The 24,950-nt window shown below is 36.8% G+C and overlaps 1 protein-coding gene across 1 annotated transcript; it reads right to left on the minus strand.

Annotated features, from left to right (window-relative positions):
• Positions 1-3,249: 3,249 nt before the first annotated feature.
• LOC136671434 (guanine nucleotide-binding protein G(q) subunit alpha-like) lies at positions 3,250-24,150 on the minus strand. Its single transcript, XM_066647103.1, has 8 exons — positions 23,888-24,150; positions 22,627-22,782; positions 14,120-14,304; positions 12,665-12,819; positions 11,212-11,340; positions 8,981-9,110; positions 8,061-8,214; positions 3,250-7,342 (listed from the first exon to the last, which is right to left on the minus strand). The coding sequence occupies exons 2-8, from the start codon at positions 22,775-22,777 to the stop codon at positions 7,143-7,145; spliced, it is 1,104 nt and encodes a 367-aa protein (XP_066503200.1). The 5' UTR covers positions 22,778-22,782; positions 23,888-24,150; the 3' UTR covers positions 3,250-7,142.
• Between the last annotated feature and the right edge of the window lie 800 nt (positions 24,151-24,950).

Genomic DNA, 24,950 nt, shown 5'->3' on the forward strand with positions numbered 1-24,950 from the left:
TTCCTGTGTGGTTTACTTTCACAGAGACCGTGTAAAAATTAATGACAGAGTTATCGGTGCTCAGCATGGGGTGTGAGCATGAAGTTCTTTTGGTTTCTTTTTAAACTCATGGCCCTATCATTATCTGGCATTACTACTAACAACTGGACATTGAAACATGAAAATGATGTTGAAGGTGTAATGTAAGGTAAAAAACATTACATAGCGTTCCTTTAACTGAAGTAAATGTATTGTGAGGAAAACAGTCCCTTATTAAGAACTAATTATTTTTACAAAACCCACAATGTACCATGGTGCCATTCACCAGTGGTGGCTGGTGAAAATATTGTAGGTAGGGCTGTTTGCACCACATTTTCATTTTCAACAACCATCCCAAAGCAATTTAACATTTAATACTGCAAGACACCAGAGCTGTGAATATTTGTCATTTTAATAGACATTCATCAGCAGATGAATACATGTCAAAATTGGAATAAATTGCAGCTCTAATGTGCTTAAGGTAAATTACATTATATGGACATTACATTACAGACTAAATGCAGATGTATTACCAAAAACACTAATAATGCAATATTAGACATTTCTATATTGCTGGATCATATTGTATCTATAAAGAAATAAAGAAATTATATTAAATATATTAAATTAAATTGAATTAAATATAAAGAAATGTGCTCTCTCTTTCTCTTTGTCACTCTCTCTTTGTGAGTGTCTGGATTGAACTCTTTGACCTGTGGTTTCTTTACAAATAATCAACAGAATTCACCATTATCTGACACTGCTTAGGGCGATAGATGAAGCAAGCCTGAGGGTTTTTTTAAAGTTCCTCCAGGGTGCCCTCTATTGACCAGACGGCTGTTACAGTAACTGTTGAAGGGACTCCATAGATTCCTAAATGTTTATTAGAAATAAAATATTTCCAATAATCGGGGATAGGCCAGGTTTTCTGGGATTATAAGCATACCTTGCCCCTTTAATTTCTGTCAACTATATAGTTGACAGCTCTATATGTAGTTTCGTAACCAACCAGCAGCTGGTTGAGAAAAATAACACAGGAAGTTCATTAGAGCCACAAATGTCTGAGAGCTTGAAATGTCTGTGAGAAACGACAAAATGTAAAGAGTCTGTTTTGAATGTGGCATTTCTTTAAATTATATTTCAATAATAATTGGTCATTTAGTACTTGAGAAAAGGTTGTTAATCACATGGTCTGAGTCACATTTATTAATTCACAGTAGAGCATAGAGATCATACTCTGGACCACTCTTTTTTTTATTTATTCCCAGTTGAAACAGCCATGAATCAAAAGGAAACACACACACACACACACACAGTACATTTCCAAAAAAAAAAAAAAAACTAATAAAAAAAACTGCTAGTATTCTCAGAACAATAGACTGATGGCACCAGAGCAAAGATTTTAACATCACTGAATATGTTTTGAATTTATAGCTTGATGATTCCTGATTTAGTGCTGTTTGAGGGCTCAAAGGTCTTGCTCAGTTCAGAGTGTTTTGCCCGACACAGACTGATATTTCTCCAGATTTCCTGAATTTATTTATGAAATTATTGCACTGAGAAATATTATTTTTGAACTGACAATTTTCTCTTGAAATTTAGTTGTAACTTTAATTGTAATTTCAATTCATTTTCAATTTTCACTCTTAATTTGCCCCCAACTCTCCCAAATGTTTGAGTGAAAATATATTTATATTTACAAAATAAAAAATTGGGTCAGTAAAAAAATTAAGAGAATGTAAATAAAATATTTAAGAGAATGAACAATCACTAAGTATTTTTTTGCTTTAACACAATTTGTGAAGTTTTCGGGACATGGGATTGTTTATGTTTAATACTCAGTTCAATATTTAGTAAAGGCTTCAAATGTTGTTTTTGTTTTCCTTGGATAACTTGTATGTAATGACTGTAGTGACTAGAAAAAGAATAAAAGATGTGTGGTCTTTCACTCACCAACTAGCCAAAGGTTGGTTACCTTAGGCTCATGTGCAGCTAAGCACCTGATTTCATTAATACTTTTCTATGGATGTTATACTAAATGAGCATCTCTATCAAGAATGGGTGCTCCTTGAAGTAGCTGTTTTCAATCATTAAAATTACAGTATTTTGGACACAGCGTTTTCAAATGCCTAGAGATGAAAATGACTCCACTGGTATCTTCATATGCATTTAAAAGCCTGGCAATATAAATCAGAAATGGTATATGGAATCAGATAATAAACTGATGAAATACTTCAGAATTAAACTGATAACCACATATATTAGATTGTGGCTGATACCAGTCTAGCCTTTCACATCTCTAGCAAAAACTGAAAAGGGGAAAAATTATAAGACGATTAGAAATGAGGGAGTGTTCTTCATGTGGCATTCTGACTCATGTGTGAGTTCACCCTTGTGATACACATCAGTGTTGTTTTCTCAGAAATGAGACAGGTTCCATGTTTAATGTTATAGCTATAACTTCATGTTTTGCTCAGTTTACTGATCCACATTAAAAATGGATTAGTATTAGCTTCAGATGTTTTGTAAACAGCTTTAATTTCACAGATTTTTACCATTGCAATAGCTCACTGTAGGAGGAAACCAGAGGGCCTGGAGGAACCCCACACAGATACAGGGTGAAAAACATCAGAATTCTCACAGACCCGATGCAGGGGTCTAACACACAGTCTAAGCCCTCTGGAGCTGTGTGAGAGAGACACGCCCTGTTATGTCACCTTGTTGCCCTTCTTGTCTTTGCATGTGCTGAGGTTTAAAGTGAGTTATGGTTAGCTGCAGTGTGAAGTGAGTCATTACGTAGACTAAAGCACACATAGAATACCACAACCAGGCTGTGTATAATATTTCATCACCTTTAGAACAGTGGCACATCAGACTTATATTTCAAGTGTTTTCTTAGATCAGAGTCTCTATTCATGTAAATACCATGAGCTAACAAGTGGCTGAATGCTCTGAGCTTCCTGACTAACTGTGTGGGTACACATCCGTATACTGTTCCTCTAAATGGCACCACAAAGCTGCTATATGATTATTTGCCCAAGAGCAGCTGGATGATCCATTTGATTAAAACTTCCTGGAATGACATTTCTGTTTACTCCAGCATGTGAGAAAGTAAGTCCTTACTTCAAAACACAAGATAATTGAAAAAACTGGAAACAATTTGGGGTGGACGGAGGAAGAGAATGAAAGGTAGATTGACAGTCCTTTTTGTTACTGATATTATAGATTGTATACCATATTTATTTCACATATTTATTCAGAAAAACAAATACAGTTCATCTATAGTTTACATATAAAGTTGCAAACAATATCCAAATATACAACACAAATCCCCACAGAAAAAAATATCATCACTAAATAAAATGTACTGCTTTTATGTGCAAAATGGCCAACCAACCGACAACGGGAACAGTCTTTTCATCCGTTGGCTGCTCTTATGATTAAATGTCTCCTACGTGAAGTATGGGTAGGTGGGCCTGGCTGTGTGAAGGTGGCATCGACAATAACAGAAGAGGGAGAGAAAGGAGATGATGTGTCTAAAAAAGGGAGAAAAACAACCCATGGCATGAAAAGGAAGAATCAAAAGACAAAAAATGATTATTAAGGAGCATCATACTGAGGCAGCGTGACTCACGGCTACGATTCCTTTGTAATGCCAACACCACCTGTTTGATTCAGCTATGATCAAAAGCAGAGGTAACTACACTTTCTACTTCTTCTTCTATAAACTACACAACAGCCAAAGCTAATCTAATATCACCTAATTTCAAACTCAGGCGAACAATATAGAAAAAGTATACATGGATGTATTCTTACTCCTTAAATGCCTCACAACACCAGGGACAACAAGCCTCCCCTTTTTTGAGGGTGTACCTACTATAGTCTATAGCCTGAACAGAAGAACAATGTGTAAGTAATCTAATGATATACATATGTACAAATACCAACACCAACACACCCACACCCAGGAAGGTGCATTTCCTAAGGCAGGATATCACAGTGACTATATAGAGCTCAAATAGTGGTGCTGCCCTCTAGAGGTGTTTCAAGCCTTGTTTTTTGACTGATAAAGGTCTCAAGCATTAGAAATAATGTCCAAACTGTTGGCCCATGGATCCCATCATGTTCTATGACCATGACGCTTATAGACTACTGCTACAGATATAGTAAGTAAAACAAAAATTAACAAAAAAAAAGTAAGTTAAAAGGTCAGCACTTCACATTCTTTGCTTTTAAATGAACTTGCTTGATGTTTTCTTTTTTGAGACAAATTTTACTGTATATTTTTTTTGACAAATTATTGTCATTGCTCATTGCTAATTGCACACATTAGCCTCCTGTTAAAGCACAATGCCACTAACCTGTGAATGTGAGGGCAAGCACATGCTTCCTCCAAAGCATATGAAGCCAGCCACCTGCTCCTTTCAAGCTTCCAATAATAGAAAAACACTGGACATGCCAACCTCACATAGCCAGGTCTATTATATCAGCAAAATATGGCCACATTTGGTAGCATCGTGCTGAACTAAAGACAAATTTAAACAAATTTTATTCATGGTATACAACAGTATCCATCTAAAAAAAGTGCCAGTATTTATGTATTTGTTGCTTTGCTTATTTTGCATTTTACATATTGCTGTATTTTAAGGTTGAAACATGATATTGGCTGTAATGGTACAGTGGGTCAATATGTACACAGCACAACAAATAGCTCTTAATTTTGTGAAGATGCTTTAGACTGTTATTTAAAACATTGTTACCTTTAAAAAAACATAATTTTTTAAAAAATAACACAGAATATCTATTTCATTTTCAGTGTCTCGCTTATTTATAACTGAATATAAACTTCTATGTTTAAGATGCAGGTTCACAATACTAAGATAAATACGATTTACAAATGTATTGACTACCCCTCTCAATTATCTCATTTAAAAGCATCATGATTAAAATATAGATTGCATGAAGGCGTGAGTGACAGTAGACTAAAAATGGAATGAAACAAATCTGTACCGATAAATAAATATGTAGATCCCAGTAGATAAGAACATCAGCTAGTGGAATAGTTTGGGGTGAATCAGGGATTGGACATCATTTAAAGGTGATATTTTTCTCTCTCCCTCTTGTGATATTCAGCACTGAATAAGAGAAACAATGACCCACACAGCCCTGGAAATATACTGAACGTCATGATACCAACAGCATTCCTTAAAGACAACGAGGAATGACTAAGAGTTTCTGACCAGTGCAGGGTTTCCCCATAACTGATGAATCTTAGAAATTAGTGAATTGTTCTGTGTAAAATATGTTCTAGTTTTTGCAAAGCCTTCATAATTGACATTGTTGACTCAGTCAGGTCATCATACATGCCCAAAAATATCCATACCCATCCACAATCAAACTAATAATTCAGATATCTTTGAAAAATCTGATCACATTTGTAAGGCCACTGCAGTCACTAGAGTGAGAAGACAGTCTGGAATGAATACTGAACTAAGAAAAAGTTGCATATATATTATGTGACTGTTGCTGTCGCACAATCAAACATTCTCAGGTCAGCGTAAGCTTTTTTTGTCCATTTATTTTAGTGTAATCATAATGCTTTTGTATTTTAGCTTTGCAATAAGCTAATAATACTCATTTAATTTCTTCCATGAAAATGAAAATTTATAAGAAAATAAATGCTTCATAAAATGAGTAAAACATCTTCTGGTAGCCCTAGGAAGTTCACTGATTATGAATATGGGTGATAGTCTGAGCAAAGTGTTTCATCAGTTGTTAGATGTTGGAAAAAATAGCGTCACCAAGCTTGGGTTTTTTAAAGTAAAACTCAATGTAAAATTGGTAAAAGATGCATATTAGCTTCTTTTAAATGCTTAAAATAAACATATGGAATGTGTTTGCATATAGAGCCTGGATCGTTTCAACATTTATACTAATTAGACTGGTAAAATTAGTGACACAACAACAATATAGATTTTCAGATTTCATAGAGTGCAAAACCTTATATAGCCCTAATGAATTTGCTGTTTGCTTATACGAGTTCAGAATAAACACGAAATAAAGAGTATCTGTCCTTGCTCGAAATATGGTTTCTGAATTTTTAACATTTAAAATACTGTGTAAGGTCCCCTTTTTGGTGTTATTTTGGTGCGATAAATGAAGGCTCATTTATACTCTCTTTACATATGTAAATGCATATGTCCATTTAAAAACATAGTAACCATCACTGCCACATACTTCTATGCATCCTTTATGTTGGCATGGATGTTAAACACCACATCCACTAGAGCAGTTCAGGGTGAAATGTTATTCATGACAACAACAAAGATGGCGATGTTGGAGGAGATGCTTATAATGTAACGTTACATAATACAAAAAAAAAAAAAGACGAAAGAGGCAGCATTGTAAGAGGCAGTGGTCTGTGAGGCCGTTAAATACTTCTCGAAATGACCGTATGCATCCATAATCATCCAGAGAATGTGCAAACCTACAGGTGAACTGAACACAGAGTTCTGACTGAAGGCTTCATGCATATCTGTATACGTATTAAACTTTGAGCATAAATGAATTTTTTGTGATACTGAATTTTATAAATAGGACCCAACACTAATGTATTAATCGATATATGAAGGGTTTTGAGATACTGGAAAAAATAAAATAGTTAATTTACGAGTAAGAGAGTATTTACAAGGCATTTAGCAGTATGATGTTTTGGGAACTATTTCCAGTCCTAGAATAGTTTCTGGTCTAAAAGTTTTGGATCTCTGAAGAGTTTAAAAAGATTTTCCTTCATTCAAATAATATTAATATTAATAATATTAATAATGTGAGAAAAGTTACTTCACATCTATGTAAATCTTCCAAATTCTACAGTGAACCCTTCTCCATCTCCAGTAGACACAGCAGCACAGTCATAACCACCTTCACCATAATGACCTTCATCAACATCTAACACAGGAGCAAAAGAAGACAAAAAGCCCTAAAAATATTTGGTGGAAAATGACAACTCGGAGCCCAGAAAATGAGCACTACAGGCCAGCTTTGCCAGTTCATACCAGGGCAGAGTGGTTTTTTTTTTTTGCAGCCATTAAAAGCAAGGGCAGACCCTCAGTGTCCTGAGCTGGTCACAGCACCCCATACTCCTGCAGAGACTTGATCAGCACTGTATCTTTAACATCGCCAAAGACCATGCGGATGTTGTTCGTGTCTGTCGCGCAGGTGAAGTGAGAGTAGACGCTCTTATTCTTCTTGTCCTGGTTTAGGGCCTGATGCTTATACATGTCACGAATGTAGATCATAGCAGCTTCAGCATCTCGTGGCTTACCTGCAGCCAGCACCCAATAGAGAAGAGGAATAGTAAATGCAATGAAAAACGAGTGTGAATACAGACTAATTAACCAATTAACACTGAAAAAAGTATCAAGTTCCGAAACTGATCTGAAGTACAGCAGAATCATTCTGAGAGGAATCATTATGAGATTTTATCAGGAAAACTTAAAATACAATGTTCAGAGTTACAAGCTTATGTATGTTACAGACAACTTTCATAGTGGCGGAGGTAATATAATCTGGTTTAGGAAACACTATGCACACAATAAATATGACATATTATTGCAGAATTTGAAAGAGAGTGATATTGCTGTGTTTTGTTTGTTGTAGTTTATTGCCTCATTACTACAATTCAAATGAGAAATTGACATCAATAGACATCAGCAACTGGAACATCACAAATACTATCATACATGCAGTTATTGTGCCTGAGAGTGAAACTTCAACCTAGTTCCAGCAGCAACATATACGTCTTGCCTGCATCCTGATGCAAAAAGGGGTGTATTTTATAGTTGCCATGGGTAACAGACGGAAAGGAGAAAGTGGAGATTTGGAGATATAGAGCTATGCAGTAACCGTTTCACAGACACAACTGATGAAGGAACACAATCATGGTCAGGGTTTCCACTATCAGCTTAATGAGGATGGATGATTTTATTTTTTTTTTGCACTCTCCCATAAGGTGTTAGATTTAAGCAGCAGATTCATCTTACCTGCATATTTGGGGAAGTACACCTGCAGGTCTGATGTTTTGATTTTCTCAGCTAGGATGTCCATTTTGTTCAGAAAGAGGATGATAGAGGCACTGGCAAACCACACTGAGTGAATGGTGGTGTAAAACAGTGTTAGACTCTCCTCCATACGGTTCTACAACATCAGGAGAGAGAAGATGAGTGTGGGTTATTCCTTTTCCAAGAGAATAAGGATCAAACTAAGGCACTTTTTAATAACACACAGGAAGGGTGTGTGGGACATATCAAAACAAAAGTATTTCAAATCTTGGTTGAGACAGAGTTGAGGTCAAGACGTGTCTGATGCCTGAACTTTGCACTTTTTTGGACTGCAGGCACACAGCTGGCTACACAAGAAATAATCCACCAATTAGCACTATGCAGACATCATGTCTAAATCACTTACTGGCATAAACTAACGTATGTTCACAAGTTCTGCACATTTTTCCCCTCAATATCTTAAACTCACCAAACATAATGTGTAAATGCTGTGCATTCACTGTAGTTGTTGTGGATCTTATTTATTTAGGAAATCTAGTGAGTGTCAGGTGTGCTTAATGTGAATACAACTGTATATTAAATCTGTGAAACACAAAACCAAGTGTATTTAGAACATAATATTTGGCACAGTTATAGACCAAGTGTGTTTGAGAAATTTGGTCAAGCTTTTGGTAATGAGTCATGGCTGATTGACTTGTGTAAAATGAATGAATAATTGCTTAAGGAGGAAAGTAATGTTGAAAGAGAGAGAGAGAGAGAGAGAGAGAGAGAGAGAGAGAGAGATAGAGAGAGATAATGCACCTGTCAACAGGAGATGTAAACCTCTTTACTCGGATTGAGAAGGATAATTAGTGATTAAAAGTGCAGTAGGAAAAATAAGCTTCACAAAATCCTCCACTCACATCCTTATTGTTCTCCTCAAGGAGCTGGTCATACTCGCTGAGGGAAGCTAGAAAGATGAGGGATGTCACATTCTCAAAGCAGTGGATCCACTTCCGCCTCTCTGATTTCTGTCCTCCGACATCCACAATCCTACAGCAGGGAGAACACGTTTGTTTGAGGCAAGGACTTCTTAATCCTTATCATGATATTGGCTTTTGCAGTGCAGATACTGAAGAAGGCTACAACATGTAAATGGGTCTTCCATCCAATCACAATATTTTTTACCGTGAGTTGACCAATCAGAGTGCCAGATGAGGTTCTGTTGGTGTTTTGATGAACCAGAATGATCAGACGGACCCATGTAATCTATCAAGAGTAATTGATCTTGGCCAAAATAATACTGGCCTCACTAGTGTATTTATTAACAATTGATACGTCTGATTTCTTTTTTGACCATGTGCTGTGTTGCTCTTTTTTCCTCCTTAGCTTCTGGAATAAATGTGTTCAGTAATGGCCCTGTCTGATCATGTCATTCATTTAACAAGGAGGAAATAGGCCAGACAGAGAACATTAATGGCTTTGGACACAATATTGCATCCAGGAATTTCTACTGCTGTCACAATAAATTACAATAAATCAAGCGTGACGAGGAAAACACTCAGAATTGTCCTGATATCTTCACTATCTCAGTATTGTGGGTCCCGCCAGCACAGTTGTCTACGTGATTTGAAATGTGAGTTATTGCTTATTACTTGAGGTGGCTAAAATGATAGTATTTCATAATATTTTACAGGGGGCAGGAGGCACAACATTTCAGTGACTTGAACTAAAAAGCCAAACCTGTCAATTCATCCTAAAATGTAGTTATGAAACAAGTATCTATGGGTGTGCTGAGTCTCTGATCACACTCCTAAACTGACCCACGTGAATTAAACAATCCATCTCACTTAAAGAATGAATGAATAGAAAAAATGAATGAACAGTCCAGTTATAGTATTTTTTGACAAAAGGAGTAATAGAAATAGGTATTAATCATTTGAATTAAAAAATGAGAAAAGAGCTAATTTCTCAATACATCTTTATTAGTATAATTTTCTTGTCTTTAAGAAGCTTGACTGTGGGTCATATGTAAAATTTAACCAATTTCATTGGCTCTCCAACCCTCCTCTTTTGAGAACCCTTGTTTGCATGAGACTCCACAACCACATGCAGCCAATGGAACGTCATTGACATCCAAAGTCAGATTATTTTTAACATTTCTATTAAAATTTTATTTTATATTTTTCACAAAGCTAATTTTGAAAAAAGAAAAAAAAATGTGGTAATTTTGTCATATAGTGTGCCCAGCAAGCTGAAATTACAAGGTCAAGTTTGGATTGATGTAAAATTATATATCATAAATTCTGATCTGGCTGTACAGGTTTGCACTGCCACCTACGGAGTCATACTGAAGCCACATTACATTTCAGTTGGGAGAAAAGCTTTCAAATTCAATGACAGCCACAAAGTAGATATTTAGGCCTTTCTGACCTGCTGTCTAAAGGCAGCCATGACAAAGTGTTTAAGTGGATGTTTAACCCTTTTCCTGGTGTGGGAATGAAGTCAATATGAGAATATCGACTGTCAAAAAAATAAATAAACAAACAAGACTTCAATTGATTATCAGTAAACAACAGACAGGAGTTGCCCAGTCAGATGTAAACTGTTACTCAGTGATATCCTTCTTCAGTATCATTATATATTTTGTCTTTAATATAAACAATAAAATGTTCTGCATACTGTGGATATTGTATGCAATTAAAGAAAGCTGAGTGTACTTCTAGTTGCAGTGCATTTAAGGATTGTTCATTCATTCATTCATAATCTGTAACTCTTATTCAGTTAAGGTGTCGCAGTAGGTCCAGAGCCTACCTGGAATCATTGGGCACAAGGCTGGAATACACCCTGGAGGGGGCCGTCAGTCCTTCACAGGGCAACACACACACTCACACATTCACTCAGACACTCACACCTACAGACACTTTGGAGTCGCCAATCCACCTACCAACGTGTGTTTTTGGACCGTGGGAGGAAACTGGAGCACCCGGGGAAAACACACCAACTCCTCACAGACAGTCACCCAGAGCAGGAACCGAACCCATAACCTCCAGGTCCCTGGAGCTGTGTGACTGCGACACTACCTCCTGCGCCCGTGCCGCCCCACTCAAAGATTAGTTTACTAAAAAGAAGTTAACTCATTTACTCTTATTACCTCAGAGTTATCTTCTCCACTACAAAGGAATAGTCGTTGATCCCAGTTGTTGGAAAGCGCACTCTCAGAACGTCCTGTGCTGTGGGGATGTAAGCTGGGGCAGCAATGCGGTCCAGGTTGTTCAAGAAGCTACAAAAGCACAGTTATATTAAGTTTAGTATCAAACAGCATAGAGAAAATAATATAAAACACGTTAATATCTGTGTGTTATACATGTTGTGCATCAGGGACATGCAAATATAAGAAATTGTTCATTAGAGAAAGAACACAAGGAAGTTGTTATCTTTGAAGATGTATATTCTGTGTTACGCTGGTAGTGCATGTGTAGCCTGAGCCTTAATTAAATGCTGTCCTGGGTTTGTTTGTTTTTCTTATCATGAAAATGTTCTGAGAATTGAGCGTGTAGTAAGAGAGGACCAAATAACAGAGAGAAAGAGAGACAGAGCGAGAGAGAGAAAGGGAGATGTCAGGAAGACAAGGAAGGGCATGATGATTAAAAGTAACAGGTAAAATGCTTCACTCCACCAATTTTTACAGGAAATTAGACGATAATGAGCAGTTTAATGAACGGATGCTTCTTAGCTTGTTCATAAATTAAATACTACAAATAACTGGTGTAATTTGGAGACACTTTGTAAGCACAACGTAATACACAGAATTTCCATAACATGAGTCCATAAAAATTAGAATAATGTATATATTAAATAAGTAATTTATTAGAATAAATTACTTAATTCTCCACATTTTTTCCAGGTTCTACTCATACTCCATTTCTTTTACAGCTCTTGGGCGCCATCTCGTGGATATATACGGTCCTGCAAATCTTACATCAGAACTAAGACAATTTTATTTATTTATCCATTCAACAGATACATCACTGAGTGTTTCATCTTCTCAATTCAATATTAAGACACAATTGCACTGGCATGTTAACGTTTTTGTTATTTACTACATGACAATAAATATGTGTATTGCCGAGGGGTATATTCCTAATTGGTTTCTCAAAACTTCAGATAATCTGTAAGCAGTTATTCAATTTTGAAAATAATATACTGCTGCTCTCCAACCATGGAATATGACTAATTTTATATTTTAATTTGATTAAAACTTATTTTCTGAATCTATTCTTCTTCCCTTGTCATTTTGAAAGGTATCTGCAGCCGTGTACATCACTGTGGACACAACACATTCCTTAACATTCCTTAACATTCCTTCACTTTTATTTACATCTTCATAATGCTCTAGTAATTATCTGAAACCTGAGAGATGGCACCACACTATTCATTCATTGATCATTGGTAACAGCCTCATTCTGATCAGAGTTGTGGTGGGTCCAGAGCATATCCAGAATCATTGGACACAAAGCAAAAACACACACTGGAAAAAAGGCAAGTCCACTGCAGTGTGATTGCACAGGTCTAACATTAAAATAATTTTATACACTTCAGCTTACTACTCTGTGGAGTCCAGTAGCTGGTACTCTCGCCGTCGACTGTAGCATATTTTAAGGCCAGAGTCTGCCCACAAACGATGAATTGCATCCACATATTTCCGCTCCAACTGTGTCACCTGATGAATGTCTAAATCTTGAAACATCCGAGCATACACCTACATATATTGAGAAAAATGGAATCCAAATGAATAAAGTATACAACTCCAAATCAAAGCATGTCAACTATTTACTGAATATAGCACATCATAGTCTAATTTAATGTGAAATACATTACAAATAAATTAACAAAAACATATGACATTTGGGGGCGGCACGGTGGCGCAGCAGGTAGTGTCGCAGTCACACAGCTCCAGGGGCCTGGAGGCTGTGGATTCAATTCCCGCTCCGGGTGACTGTCTGTGAGGAGTTGGTGTGTTGTCCGCGTGGGTTTCCTCCGGGTGCTCCGGTTTCCTCCCAAAAAGTGTCCGTAGGTGTGAATGTGTGTGTTTATGTGTTGTCCTGTGAAGAACTGGCGCCCTCTCCAGGGTGTATTCCTGCCTTGCACTCAATGATTCCAGGTAGGCTCTGGAACCACCGCGAGCCTGAATTGGATAAGGGTTACAGATAATGAATGAATATGACATTTGCCTGATTATGAGAAAAACAGTGACCTCAAACAAGTGCATACTATTTAATATTAATTTAATATTTTACACTTCACCCAGTAGTTTACACTCACAAATATACTTAGCAAAATTTCAGAATTTGGTAGCACGGTGGCGCAGCAGGTAGTGTCACATTCACATAGGTCCAGGGACCTGGAGGGTGTGTGGGTTCAAATCTGTGAGGAGTTTGGTGTGTTCTCCCTGTGTCCGCATGGGTTTCCTCCTTGTGCTCCGATTTCCCCCCACAGTCCAAAAACACACTTTGGTTGGTGGATTGCAGACTTAAAAGTGTCCATAGGTGTGTGTGTGTGTGTGTGTGTGTGAGTCGCCCTGTAAAGAACTGGTGCCCCCTCCAGGGTGTGTTCCTGCCTTGAGCCTAGTGATTCCAGGTAGGCTCTGGATCCAGCGCGACCCTGAACTGGATAAGCGCTTACAGACAATAAATGAATGAATGAACTTTAAGCCTTATTTGTATTTTACTTAGAAAATCAACACTACATGTAATGTCTGTACTAGTTTCAATTACAAAAACGTCAAAACAATCCACTGACACGATTTCTGAATATTTGTAATAATTTTGAATACTGTGCAGATAATATGTCATTCTACTTGTGAAGCATGTGAATCTCTTCACAGTTACATAATAATAAATCATACTACCCAATTTTAAAACAGCTCAGTGTATAATGGAGCAAAGTCAAACTAAATGAACCATTCCTTCTAATTCACATGACCAGCCAAAACAAAGGAAAAATACAGCACAAAAGTCCCGACTTAGTTTAAAATACATGCAGGGCCCAGATCTCCTCACCTCGTTATGTTGGTTGCCATACGGGATCCTGAGGAATGACATGGCTGCTGTCATGGCCTTCATTGCTGTGAAGATGTTCTGGAAAACCAGTTTGGTGAAGGTGCGCCTATCCTCTTCTGAATAACCTTTTCCGTGTATGATTCTCATCTGCTTGATAAAAGTGGTTTTCCCACTTTCTCCAGTACCTAGCAAAAAGAACATTTTAACAAAAAACAAAGCCACAGAATGTTTTGTCATTATACAGTAATAAGCATAGGGCATATGTGATGTAGCATGTACCTATTATTAACCCATAAGGGTCCAGACTCATTTCACCATAAAGCCAAATTATGAGAAATATAAAACAGACCAAAGAAGCAATATGGAACATATTTTTTTCTTATTTCTTGCTGTATTCTGTAATTATTTTGGGGTTAAAAACCCAACGTAACAAACACCATAACAATCATTTTGTAACTTTCAACATTTTGTTCCTGAAATGGGATCAGAACATGTGGTATGTAACACAGGACAGGTGAATAAAGATTTTCATTCATTCATTCATTATCTGTAACCACTTATCCAGTTCAGGGTCGTGGTGGGTCCAGAGCCTACCTGGAATCATTGGGCGCAAGGCAGGAATACACCCTGGAGGGGGCACCAGTCCTTCACAGGGCAACACAGACACACAGATACACACTCACTTTTGAGTCACCAATCCACCTACCAACATGTGTTTTTGGACTGTGGGAGGAAACCGGCGCACCCGGAGGAAACCCACGCGGACACGGGGAGAACACACCAACTCCTCACAGACAGTCACCCGGAGCGGGAATCGAACCCATAACCTCCAGGCCCCTGGAGCTGTGTGACTGCGACACTACCTGCTGCGCAACTGTGCTGCCCTGAATAAAGATTTTGAAATGTTAAAAATGTTGGAACACACCTTTTAGAAACAAAAATAGGCTTTTAAAATAAGCATTTCTATGATCCCCATGTTCTCGTGAAGCACAGTTATACTGTAAATGTGGGCACACATACAGACGTTCACAAACTGTCATGTGACTACATCCAAATCACTTAGGGATGTCATAATTTCAGGTGAAGGATAAAGCTGTGAAGACAACTTTCCAGACTTTATAAAGTGTTTGTGATACATATGTCAACATATGTCACCATGGGCTCTTATGGGTTAAAATGGTAGCCCACACATTCTATATGTGGAAACTTAACTGCATCAACAATGGTTTTAAATGTATTGTTTATTTGGTGTCATGAAACCCAAAAATATATCCATTTCACATTTAATTTCCTGAAATTACTGTGTTCATCCATTTGGACCTTGAGTAACAATCAATTTGAAAATTGAAAATGATAAAATAATTCAAATGTAGGAAAAAAGAGAACTGTGAAATTACAGTGCTTTGTTAATTCATGTTCTCTTACTTCAATACAAAGTGTGCATTACCCAAATATTTCCTAACGCAAATGTAATGGCTAACTAAATGGCTTCCTTCTGTGTCCCCTTCTTCTCACCTTCAGGATACCTGATCCAAAAAAGTGGTTTCCTAGAGTTTTTAACTGGAACATAAAACTGTAATGACTGAAATAGGAGACACCTGGTCATGTTTACAACAGAGCTAGTACTGGCTAATTTTTTTCAGTTTACACAGTGAGCTCCATAATATATATACATCTGTTAATTAACCTGTTAGGTGATATGTAAATATAAATAATATTTTGGGATTTTCTGTGAAAATGAGTTTCTGTAGTAATTCAAAGAGTGAATAAAACTAAGATATGTTTAACTTCAGCTGCATACAAACAACAGTCTTTTTTCCCCTCAAACATACCATTCCACATTAAAAGACACAGAGGTTCTGAATGTTAATAAACCCGAAAACAGTGCTTCCCCACAATTGTAGACTTTACCTTTATATGGTTCAATAATGGTAAAAAAAAAAGCTTATGTCCATTTCATTTTAGTGGATAAACTCATTATCAGGGAATCAGAGCAAAAACAATAATGGATATGAAATAAAATAAAAAGTATATATGTAAGAACAACAGAAAAAAATTACATAGGTTTCTTTCAGCAGAATGTCAACTAGGGCTGCAACTAATGATTATTTTTATAATCGATTAATCTGTCGATTATTTTTTCGATTAATCGATTATTAATCGGATGAAAAGGAAGACAAGCCAAATTTGTCTGTCTGTTACTAGCATATTCAGGATACCATCAGTAAGAACAGCTGCTTGCTGTGGTGTGCAGATCTTCTTCAAAACATAGTCAGCAATGCTGGGCTGTTTTTATCTGAGGTGAGAAAGAAAGTGTAGATATGGACATACACCTTTTTTAAGTTAATAACTACTGATCTAAAATGCAGGCAAATTGAAATTACATAAATGGATATTGGGTGATGCTGCCATGTGCTGAGAATAAAAGGGAAATTCACATATGATCAGATATGGTTAAGATATTTAAGATTTTAGAGAACTAATGTTGTAATTGTATAAGGAACACACAACCTGCCATTATTAAAAATTAGTGTTTACATGAAGAATTAACCCAACCGTTACATTAATTTTATATTCATCAATATTTAACACAGTGTATGTAATGTAATACACACTTATAATGTAATATACACTTGGCTGTGATACTCAAACACTAACACGCAATGCCAGTCAGAAAAGACCTTGAAAAAGGCTTTAAATATATTATTTTAAAAAATGTTTGGATTTTTTTTTAACTCTGAATGTAACTGCCGCCACATTTAAGGTGGAACGGAAAACTCGCTAAATACAAGAGTGATATAAATTTACTAAAAATGAGACATCTTGTTTAACTACTCTAGCAGGCTCTAGTGACATTGAGTGAGAGAAAAACTATCGTCGCTAACGTTACCTTGACTAAAACTACGGTTTATTTTGGAACTGCTGGTCGAGCTGACACATTTAAGGTGGAAGAGAAAACTCGGGGGGAGTCTAAGGCTTGTTCACTAAACACGAGTGTAATATCAATGTACTAAGAAAACAATGTTGTTTAACTACTCTAGCAGGCTCTAGTAACATTGAGTGAGAGAAAAAGTAGAATTAACTTACTATACTTAATCTCTTTCACACATAGCTCCAACAGGCTTCATTTTCAGGTGCTCATGCAGTGATGTTGTGCTGCTGTGCCATGCGAGATCAGCTGTGCACATTTTGCACCTAACGCTGTTCCTTGAAGGCGTTAATGTAAAGTGTTCCCATACTTTTGATGACTTGGGTCGTACATTTTTCTCTCTGTTTGTGCTAACATTATCCTCTGCTGTGACCGCCTCCTCTATTTTTCAAACCCTTCTTCCAGAGTTCGTCACGTGTAGCAACTGTACCTATGTGTATAATAACTTAGACCCAACTAATCGATTATTAAATTAGTTGCAAACTATTTTAACACTCACTAACACTAACATTTTAATCGATTGAATCGATTAGTTGTTGCAGCCCTAATGTCAACCAATCTCAGAAGCACTCCCAATACACCAGATACACTGGAATGTAAACTATTCGGTTAAGAGCATAAAAGTTGAGATGTCTTAATCGTAGGCAGACAACTGCAAAACCAGACACACAGGCCTGCTAATTAGATGCACATCTGAACCAAGAATGTGAGATATTGAGAAATCAAATGCCTTCTATTTGTTTACCTACATATAGTGTATGCTCAAAAGTTACACAATCCGTACTGTACTTTCAAATGCACTCACTGTGGACACAGATCTTCAATTGTACACAAAGAAGTTGCATAGTCTCCATAGAGTTGTATGCAATGAAATGTGCCATACATAAAGCCGCTGTGCTCAAAGCCAGTTGTGCCCTTGAGGGGTATAAAACCCCCAGCACTGGGCTGTGGAGCCATGGGAATGTTCTCTCTGGAGCAATGAAGCAGCACCCAGTACATTTGGGATGAGTCACAGTGGTGTTTGTGATTCCAAACTAATCAGCAAAAATCAGCAACTGACTAGTTGCTTTTGACATCATAAAACATGATTTGCTTGCTCTCTGGTTTGGAGCAATGTGCTGGCATTTCTCTGGAGTGGTTTAGATCATTTTCTGTGCCTGACAGACCATTTTCTGTAAGAGTCTGTGTTATTGTGTACTCCTTAGCTCCTCTCTTTTGCATAGTCCCCCAGGGTTCCATTTTGAGACAATTTAATTTTTATTGTATATGCCTCCATTAGAGCACCATTTTTGGGAAATATGGTATTACCATTCTTTGCTGTGCAGACAATACTCAAATGTATTTGCCCATGAAACTGAGAGATACAAACTTTTTAAAATCATTGCTAGATTGAATTAAACTATATATAAGCCCATATATAAGAAAAAAAATAAATGATAATAAAAAAACACAGGGGAGATGCCTTTGCAGTCGTAGCCCCTAAACTTTGGATTGAATGCTGTGGCATTTTAGGCTGCATTTTAATTCCTTGTTACTTAATTCTGTATGAGAGTTGCTATTATATTTGCTTTTGTCTTTATTGTGATTTGTCATGTTATTTCTACTGGGTTTTTGTGTTTTGCTTTTTGGCTTTTGCTAAATTCATTGGACAGCACATTGGTCAACATTGGTTGTTTTTTATGTGTGCTCTATGAATGAAACAGACATTGAAAAATGTATGGGTGTTTTGTTATGTGTGTGTGTTTGTGTGTTTCACTTCATTTACTGACTCCCAATGATGCTAACAAAAACACTGTCCTGCGTGCTACTGTTTATTGGGAATCACAACTTCTAAGACTGTCCTCATTTTAATCACCATTTTCCTAAGTGCAAATATTTGCTAACAACACCAGGGAGCAGCCAATATCATATCAAAACAGCTGCAGGGTCATAGCTGAACGCAGCTGAATGAATGGCAACATCAGAAAAGTTACAAACATAATCATCAGAAAGGCTACTGACTCACTTTAACCAGTTATTCATGAATTACATGTTTTCAAACATAACCTATCCTAGATCTAGATTAGCTGCATACCTTCCACTAGCCTCTGTTGTATCCTGATCTTAACAGCTACCTCACAAATCACATGTGTATTTTATGAACCACACTCTCTCTAATGGCTCACAATTTGCACATAACTTTGTTTCCTGCTTCAAGTTAAGGTACAATGAAATGGCTTGCTACTAAATCCATTTGTCTATAGTCTGAACAGCAGAACACAAACGATTATAAACTTCAGTCACGGGTGTTTGACTTAGTGACCCAGTCATCTGCCGTTTGCACAACCTAATGCTTTACCTACACAGTAAAATATTATTGCCTTTTCACACGCAAGGTGTTGTAGAGTTCACCTATATTTTTAGAGGTGAAGGTATTGAAAATGACAAATGACATGTGCTACCAAATCATAACAAAACATTGTAACTATAAGCAAAATGTCTATAAATTTTATATGGCCAACTTTTAAAAAGTTTTATTAATAAAAATTAACAATTCCTGAGTATACCTGGGTAACTTTTGTCTGTCATATTTACTAAATTATATTTGCAGTTAATAATAAAACAAAAATACAAAAATAGTTGTCATTTTATTTAAATACAATTTAATGCCTTTTTTCCATAAATAATTTTTACCAAATATAAAGATGCTAGTGAAGCTACTGATGTAAAGCCTTATAAATACATATGTTACATTTCCTAGATGAAGCTTCTCATAGCAAATAAACAACAAAAAAAAGAACTTTCACACAGCCCACCCTCAAGTATTTGCCTCAAAGGCCTTGCAGTTTTTCGGTTTCCTCCTACCTTCAAGTTACATCATCAGAAGGGAGTTATGCTGGACTTTAAACCTGAAAATCTAGCTCTAGAATCTCATGTGGCACCTTGTAGGAGACGCCTGAACATGTTTCAAGAGATAGTTGTAAAGCTTAAAATTTTCATTTTGGCCAGAGGTATACTTTAAGTACCTTATTCTACACAAGTAAAACACAATACACTTTTTTGTTCATTTTAATTTCTGGTCTCGCAGGTTAGTTTACTTCAGGAGTATGAAACTGGCCCCCTCCAGGGTATATTCCCGCCTTGCGCCCAATGATTCCAGGTAGGCTGTGGACCCACTGCGACCCTGAACTGCATAAGCGGTTACAGGTAATGAATGAATGAATGTATGATACTGGATTTCCTCCATCCCATGGCTCAACTTCACATTTATAAAACGTAGGCTAAAACTATATTCACTGCCTTGATAACGGACTAATGATTTAATGTGAATTCGGCAAGCTGAGAAGGAGCAATATTATTGGCAGTATTTAGGGTTCAAGCACTACAGTGCGTAGAACCCTATTGTATTTGTTACAGTTTTTCTTCTTATTTATTCTTTTTCCCTTTTCTTCTGTAAAAGTCATTGTGCGGAAGAGACCGTAGGTCGTACAGACTCCCCACTTGGAGGGTAGGTGTAGCTTGTGTTCATCTCGGAGGACAACAGAAACTACACTGATTGGCTTAATGGTGGCGCTATAGCAAAGTGAAACGTGTTTAGGTTCATATCTCCTACACCGTGAGGTGTAGAGACAAAATCATTTTTCCCCTGATTCCTTGGGTTCTGACAAATAAAAAACGGGTTAAAAATTTCATTTTTCCCATGTTATTTTCGCACTAATTTGCAAAACCTACTTTTGTGAACTAGTCCGGGGATTTTTGTCCAATTCTCTTGGGCTTGGTGCCAAAATGTTCACAGGAGTCTGTTGGTTAATAATTATCAAAAGCTGAAAAAAGTTAAAATTTCGATTCAATATGGCCACCATATGCAAATGAAACTCTTCGGCTTATCATATGTTTTACTTACAAATTTATAACAATTTCATACTAATACAAATGTTTTCAAATTTCATATTCTACTTCCAGATATGATTCTGAGGTAGCATGTCAAAGGAGGAGCCAATATTCATAAAGGGGACGCTGTAAATGCTACAAGTTTATATCTTAGCATCCTCAAGGCAGATCAGACCGCCGTTTGGCATGCTGCTTCTGTGGGCAAGGCTATAAGTGGAAAATTAAGGACAATTCGATTCGGGCAAAATTCTGATTGTCATCGGCCAATCAGATGTCAGCAGCTGTTTGACAACCTTAACAAGGTCCAATCATCATAGGATTTGAATGGTATGTCCTTGGTGGCACTTCCTAAGTGCATAAAAAGTTTCGTAACGATAACCACTAGGGGGCGCTATATCAAGAAAATATGATATATCTCAGTGAAAATTAAGCGTATTGACACACAGTTTACTTCTCTGTATACTCTGCAGAGGGCCTCACAACTTTGTAGTTGCAAGGGTTGTCAAAAAATGCATCGTATTTTCTCAATCGCCAGTTGTTTAAAATTGAATCTTTTCGAACTAGTCCATGGAATTTTGCTCTATTCCCAAACAACTGACTTTGTTAGAATCTGCAGAGTCTGTACGTCAATAATTATCAAAAAAAGTTCAACATTTCTTGAAATAAATAAACTTTTTCATGATATTTTAATTTTATGATCAGCACCTGTAATATACAAGTTTATAGTATAATGTATATAGTAATATACAATATTACTATTCTGAAGGAGTCTGTCTGATTTAAAAAGCACTGCTCACAAATTACATACATCACACAAAGGCCCTCTGACATCATACAGAAACAAACACACCTCAGAGACTGTAGAACACAAGTCACAAACACAATCACCTATTACAAATAATCTGACACTGCACATACCTACTTGGCTCAATGTCTAACAAATTTGCCATAGCCACAAATGTCAATACATACTCTCCCGATCAATTCATAGTACAGGAGTTGTCCGATTTGACTTGACTGCCATATTAGGCCAGTTAGTACTTGAACATGCAGATAGCCGCTAGCGGCTCTAGTTATGAGCTGTTTTTGTTCAAACTGAACATTTCTGAAAATATCTATGGCAGGATAAAACATGTTCTGTTGCAGAATGAGTGCACTCTCAAAAAAAGGTATGGTAGAGGTACATTATTGGTCAGTAAAAGTACAAACAGTGTAAATGTACTTTTAAAGGTACAAGAGTGTTTAAATGTCCAGTTTTGTTCCCTAAAGGTACATTATATTCTTGTTTCCAGAAGGAGAGGTGAATATTTGTAAGTTTTCATTATAGAACTATGTCAAATAAAAAAAAAAACACAACTTTAATATCTACAATTATAATAGAATAAGGTACAATAATGTTCCTAATTAAGGGTACAATTATTTACCCTTGAGGGTACCACCACAGTGACAAATTTTCTAACAGTGTGGAGACAGTAGAATCCTCCCATAAGATATAATGCCATTTTTAGTGGGACCGTCTTCACTATCTGAACACAGCCTTCAAATAGCATCTCTAATACATCCAAACCACTAGGTGTCTTTATAAGTCCTACTTTAATTACAGAAATGTAATCATCTGAAAAAAACAACAACTTTTAAGAAGTATTATGTGACAGAATCCAATTTTTGTAATTGGTATGGACAATGTTGACTTTGAATCAGCACTCACCTAACAGAAGCACCTTTATCTCCCTGCGCTCTCTCTTTTTTTGGTCTGCAAGGATTCGTCTAATTTCATTGTCTATGGCAATGGATTTCTTTTCATCCTCAGACAAACAGCAGTTGCAGGTCCGGTAGCACCATCTTATACAGCCCCCCATCTCCCCTAGAGGTGGAATGAATTTGAATTAGATTAGATTAGCAGCTTTGTTGAAGACATACGACTGACAAGACAGGCTTCAAGGCCTGAAACAGGCCAAAAAAGGGGGTTCAGACCTGGAGTGCAACCATATCAGTGTCTACTAACACAGTAATGTGAGTGATATTCCCCCTTGGAACTAAAAAGGTATGGAGTTTGAGCAACAGCAAAATAAATAAATAAATAAATCTGCAGATTTCAAAATAAGATCATTCTAGCAAAACTGAAATCAAATTAAATAATGTAAATAGGTAGTTACTGCCCACCTGTACTGATCATCTGGTAATGACAAGAGGCATGTAAAATATCCTAAATGCCCACTCAAATACAACTATAAAATAATGACACTATAAATAAAACAAACTTTCAAAAAAAAAAAAAAAACCTTATTAATACTCTCAATAACGGCTCAAAAACTACTTAGTTCTAAGGAGTGAGTATCTTCTACAAATGCAGTGCAACTTCTTCAGCTCTCCTTGGCACTGACTCAGAAAATGTTCTTGTATATAAACAACACCACACCAACATGATAACTAACAAGGTTAAAACAAAACCTGATGTACACTGGAGGAAGGGTCTTTAATTACTTTTAAGCATTTTTCTGTGTTAAGCTTTTTAATTAAGCTTTTTAATTAATTAATTTAATTGTTTTGGTCTAAAATGGATGGTCAAAGGCTCAACAGTGGCCAAATTAATTAATTGAAAGTATTAGGGTTTGAAATACCCAGGAAAGTAGAAACAAATACATATATTTATTTAAGTACATGTACTTGAATAAGATTAAATAATAACAGACGGTGTCTAGGGGCTACTAAACTCTTGTAGCTGAAGGATCATCGAAAGTGTTCTCAGTTTGCTGTGTAAACGAGCAGGGAACTCCTGTTGGGGGCCATTTTGGTGTTGTTATGAGAAGAGGACTAAACCCATATAGGGCTTATCAATCTTGGACTTTCCCCAATAAGGAAATACAAGAAAGCAAACTTTTAATGAGCAATAGTCAACATAAATAGGCTATAAGAAACTAATACCGCTCTATGAAAATATGAATACAATAAGGAAAAAAATCACTTACCTTCATTCGTTGTCACACCTGTTCCGGGAGCTTAAATGTTCTCTGACTTTCGGTGCGAAACTCGATCCATCTTTCCTCAGGTGAACTGTAGGAGAACCAAAAACTTTGTAGTGTTTCTTCAGCGTTTGCTTAGAAAACTACAACCGACTCGACAGGAAACCGTTCCAGTCACATTATTTTCTCTCTTTGGCAGCGGGAACTGTAGAACATTCAGAAAAAATCCAGCTTTAGAATAGAATTGGGGAGTCTGTGTGGACCCGAGTCCTACCGCACACACCGTACCTCAGTGGAATGCGCTGTGCACCGTTTTCATTTTACACCTGTTTTCCGACAATGCCCCGCCCACTATGAGTTGATTGGCTAATAATGACTGTTGATCGAGCTCTCTGATTGGTCAGAGGTGATTAAGCCGTAGCCAAATAGTTAGCTAATTGGCTAGTAAAGACAGGAATTAGACTAGCCATAATATTAAAACCACCTTGTTTCTACATTTATTGACCTATTTATCAGCTCAACTGGCCATAGATGAGTAATTTGTAGTCCATCTGTTTCTCCTAACTTTACTTTTCAGTTGTCAGGACCCCAAAACGACAGTGAAGACTTTATGTGGGTGGTGGTTCATTCTCAGTGCTGCTGTAACACTTTCATGGTGTTGGTTAGTTTATACTGTGCTGGTATGTGTGGATCTGACTTGTGTGGTTGCTCCACCTTATAGATGTCAGAGTAGGTCAAATGTGAGAGTAGCTCATCTGTTCATGCAGTTTGTGTTAGTCATGTACTAATACTTCAGTGACCAAACTAAAGAAATACCAACTCACACACACACACAAACTACAATCATTATGCTGTGTATTAAGTGTCTATATATATAATGCACATTATTAAGTGTCTGCTGGAGGGCTATGTAGGCTTATAGCTATGTAAATATAGTTTTATATAGCATTGGACTGTGGAGCAGTTGAACTGTGTTCTCTGGGGTGTTGAAGCGGCATTCAATATATATGGGATGAGCTGGAGCAGCATTTGTCTGTTGTTTATTATTATTTTTATTATTATTATTATT

The sequence above is a fragment of the Hoplias malabaricus genome, chromosome 16 (assembly GCF_029633855.1).
Source record: "Hoplias malabaricus isolate fHopMal1 chromosome 16, fHopMal1.hap1, whole genome shotgun sequence".
Taxonomy (NCBI): Eukaryota; Metazoa; Chordata; class Actinopteri; order Characiformes; family Erythrinidae; genus Hoplias; species Hoplias malabaricus.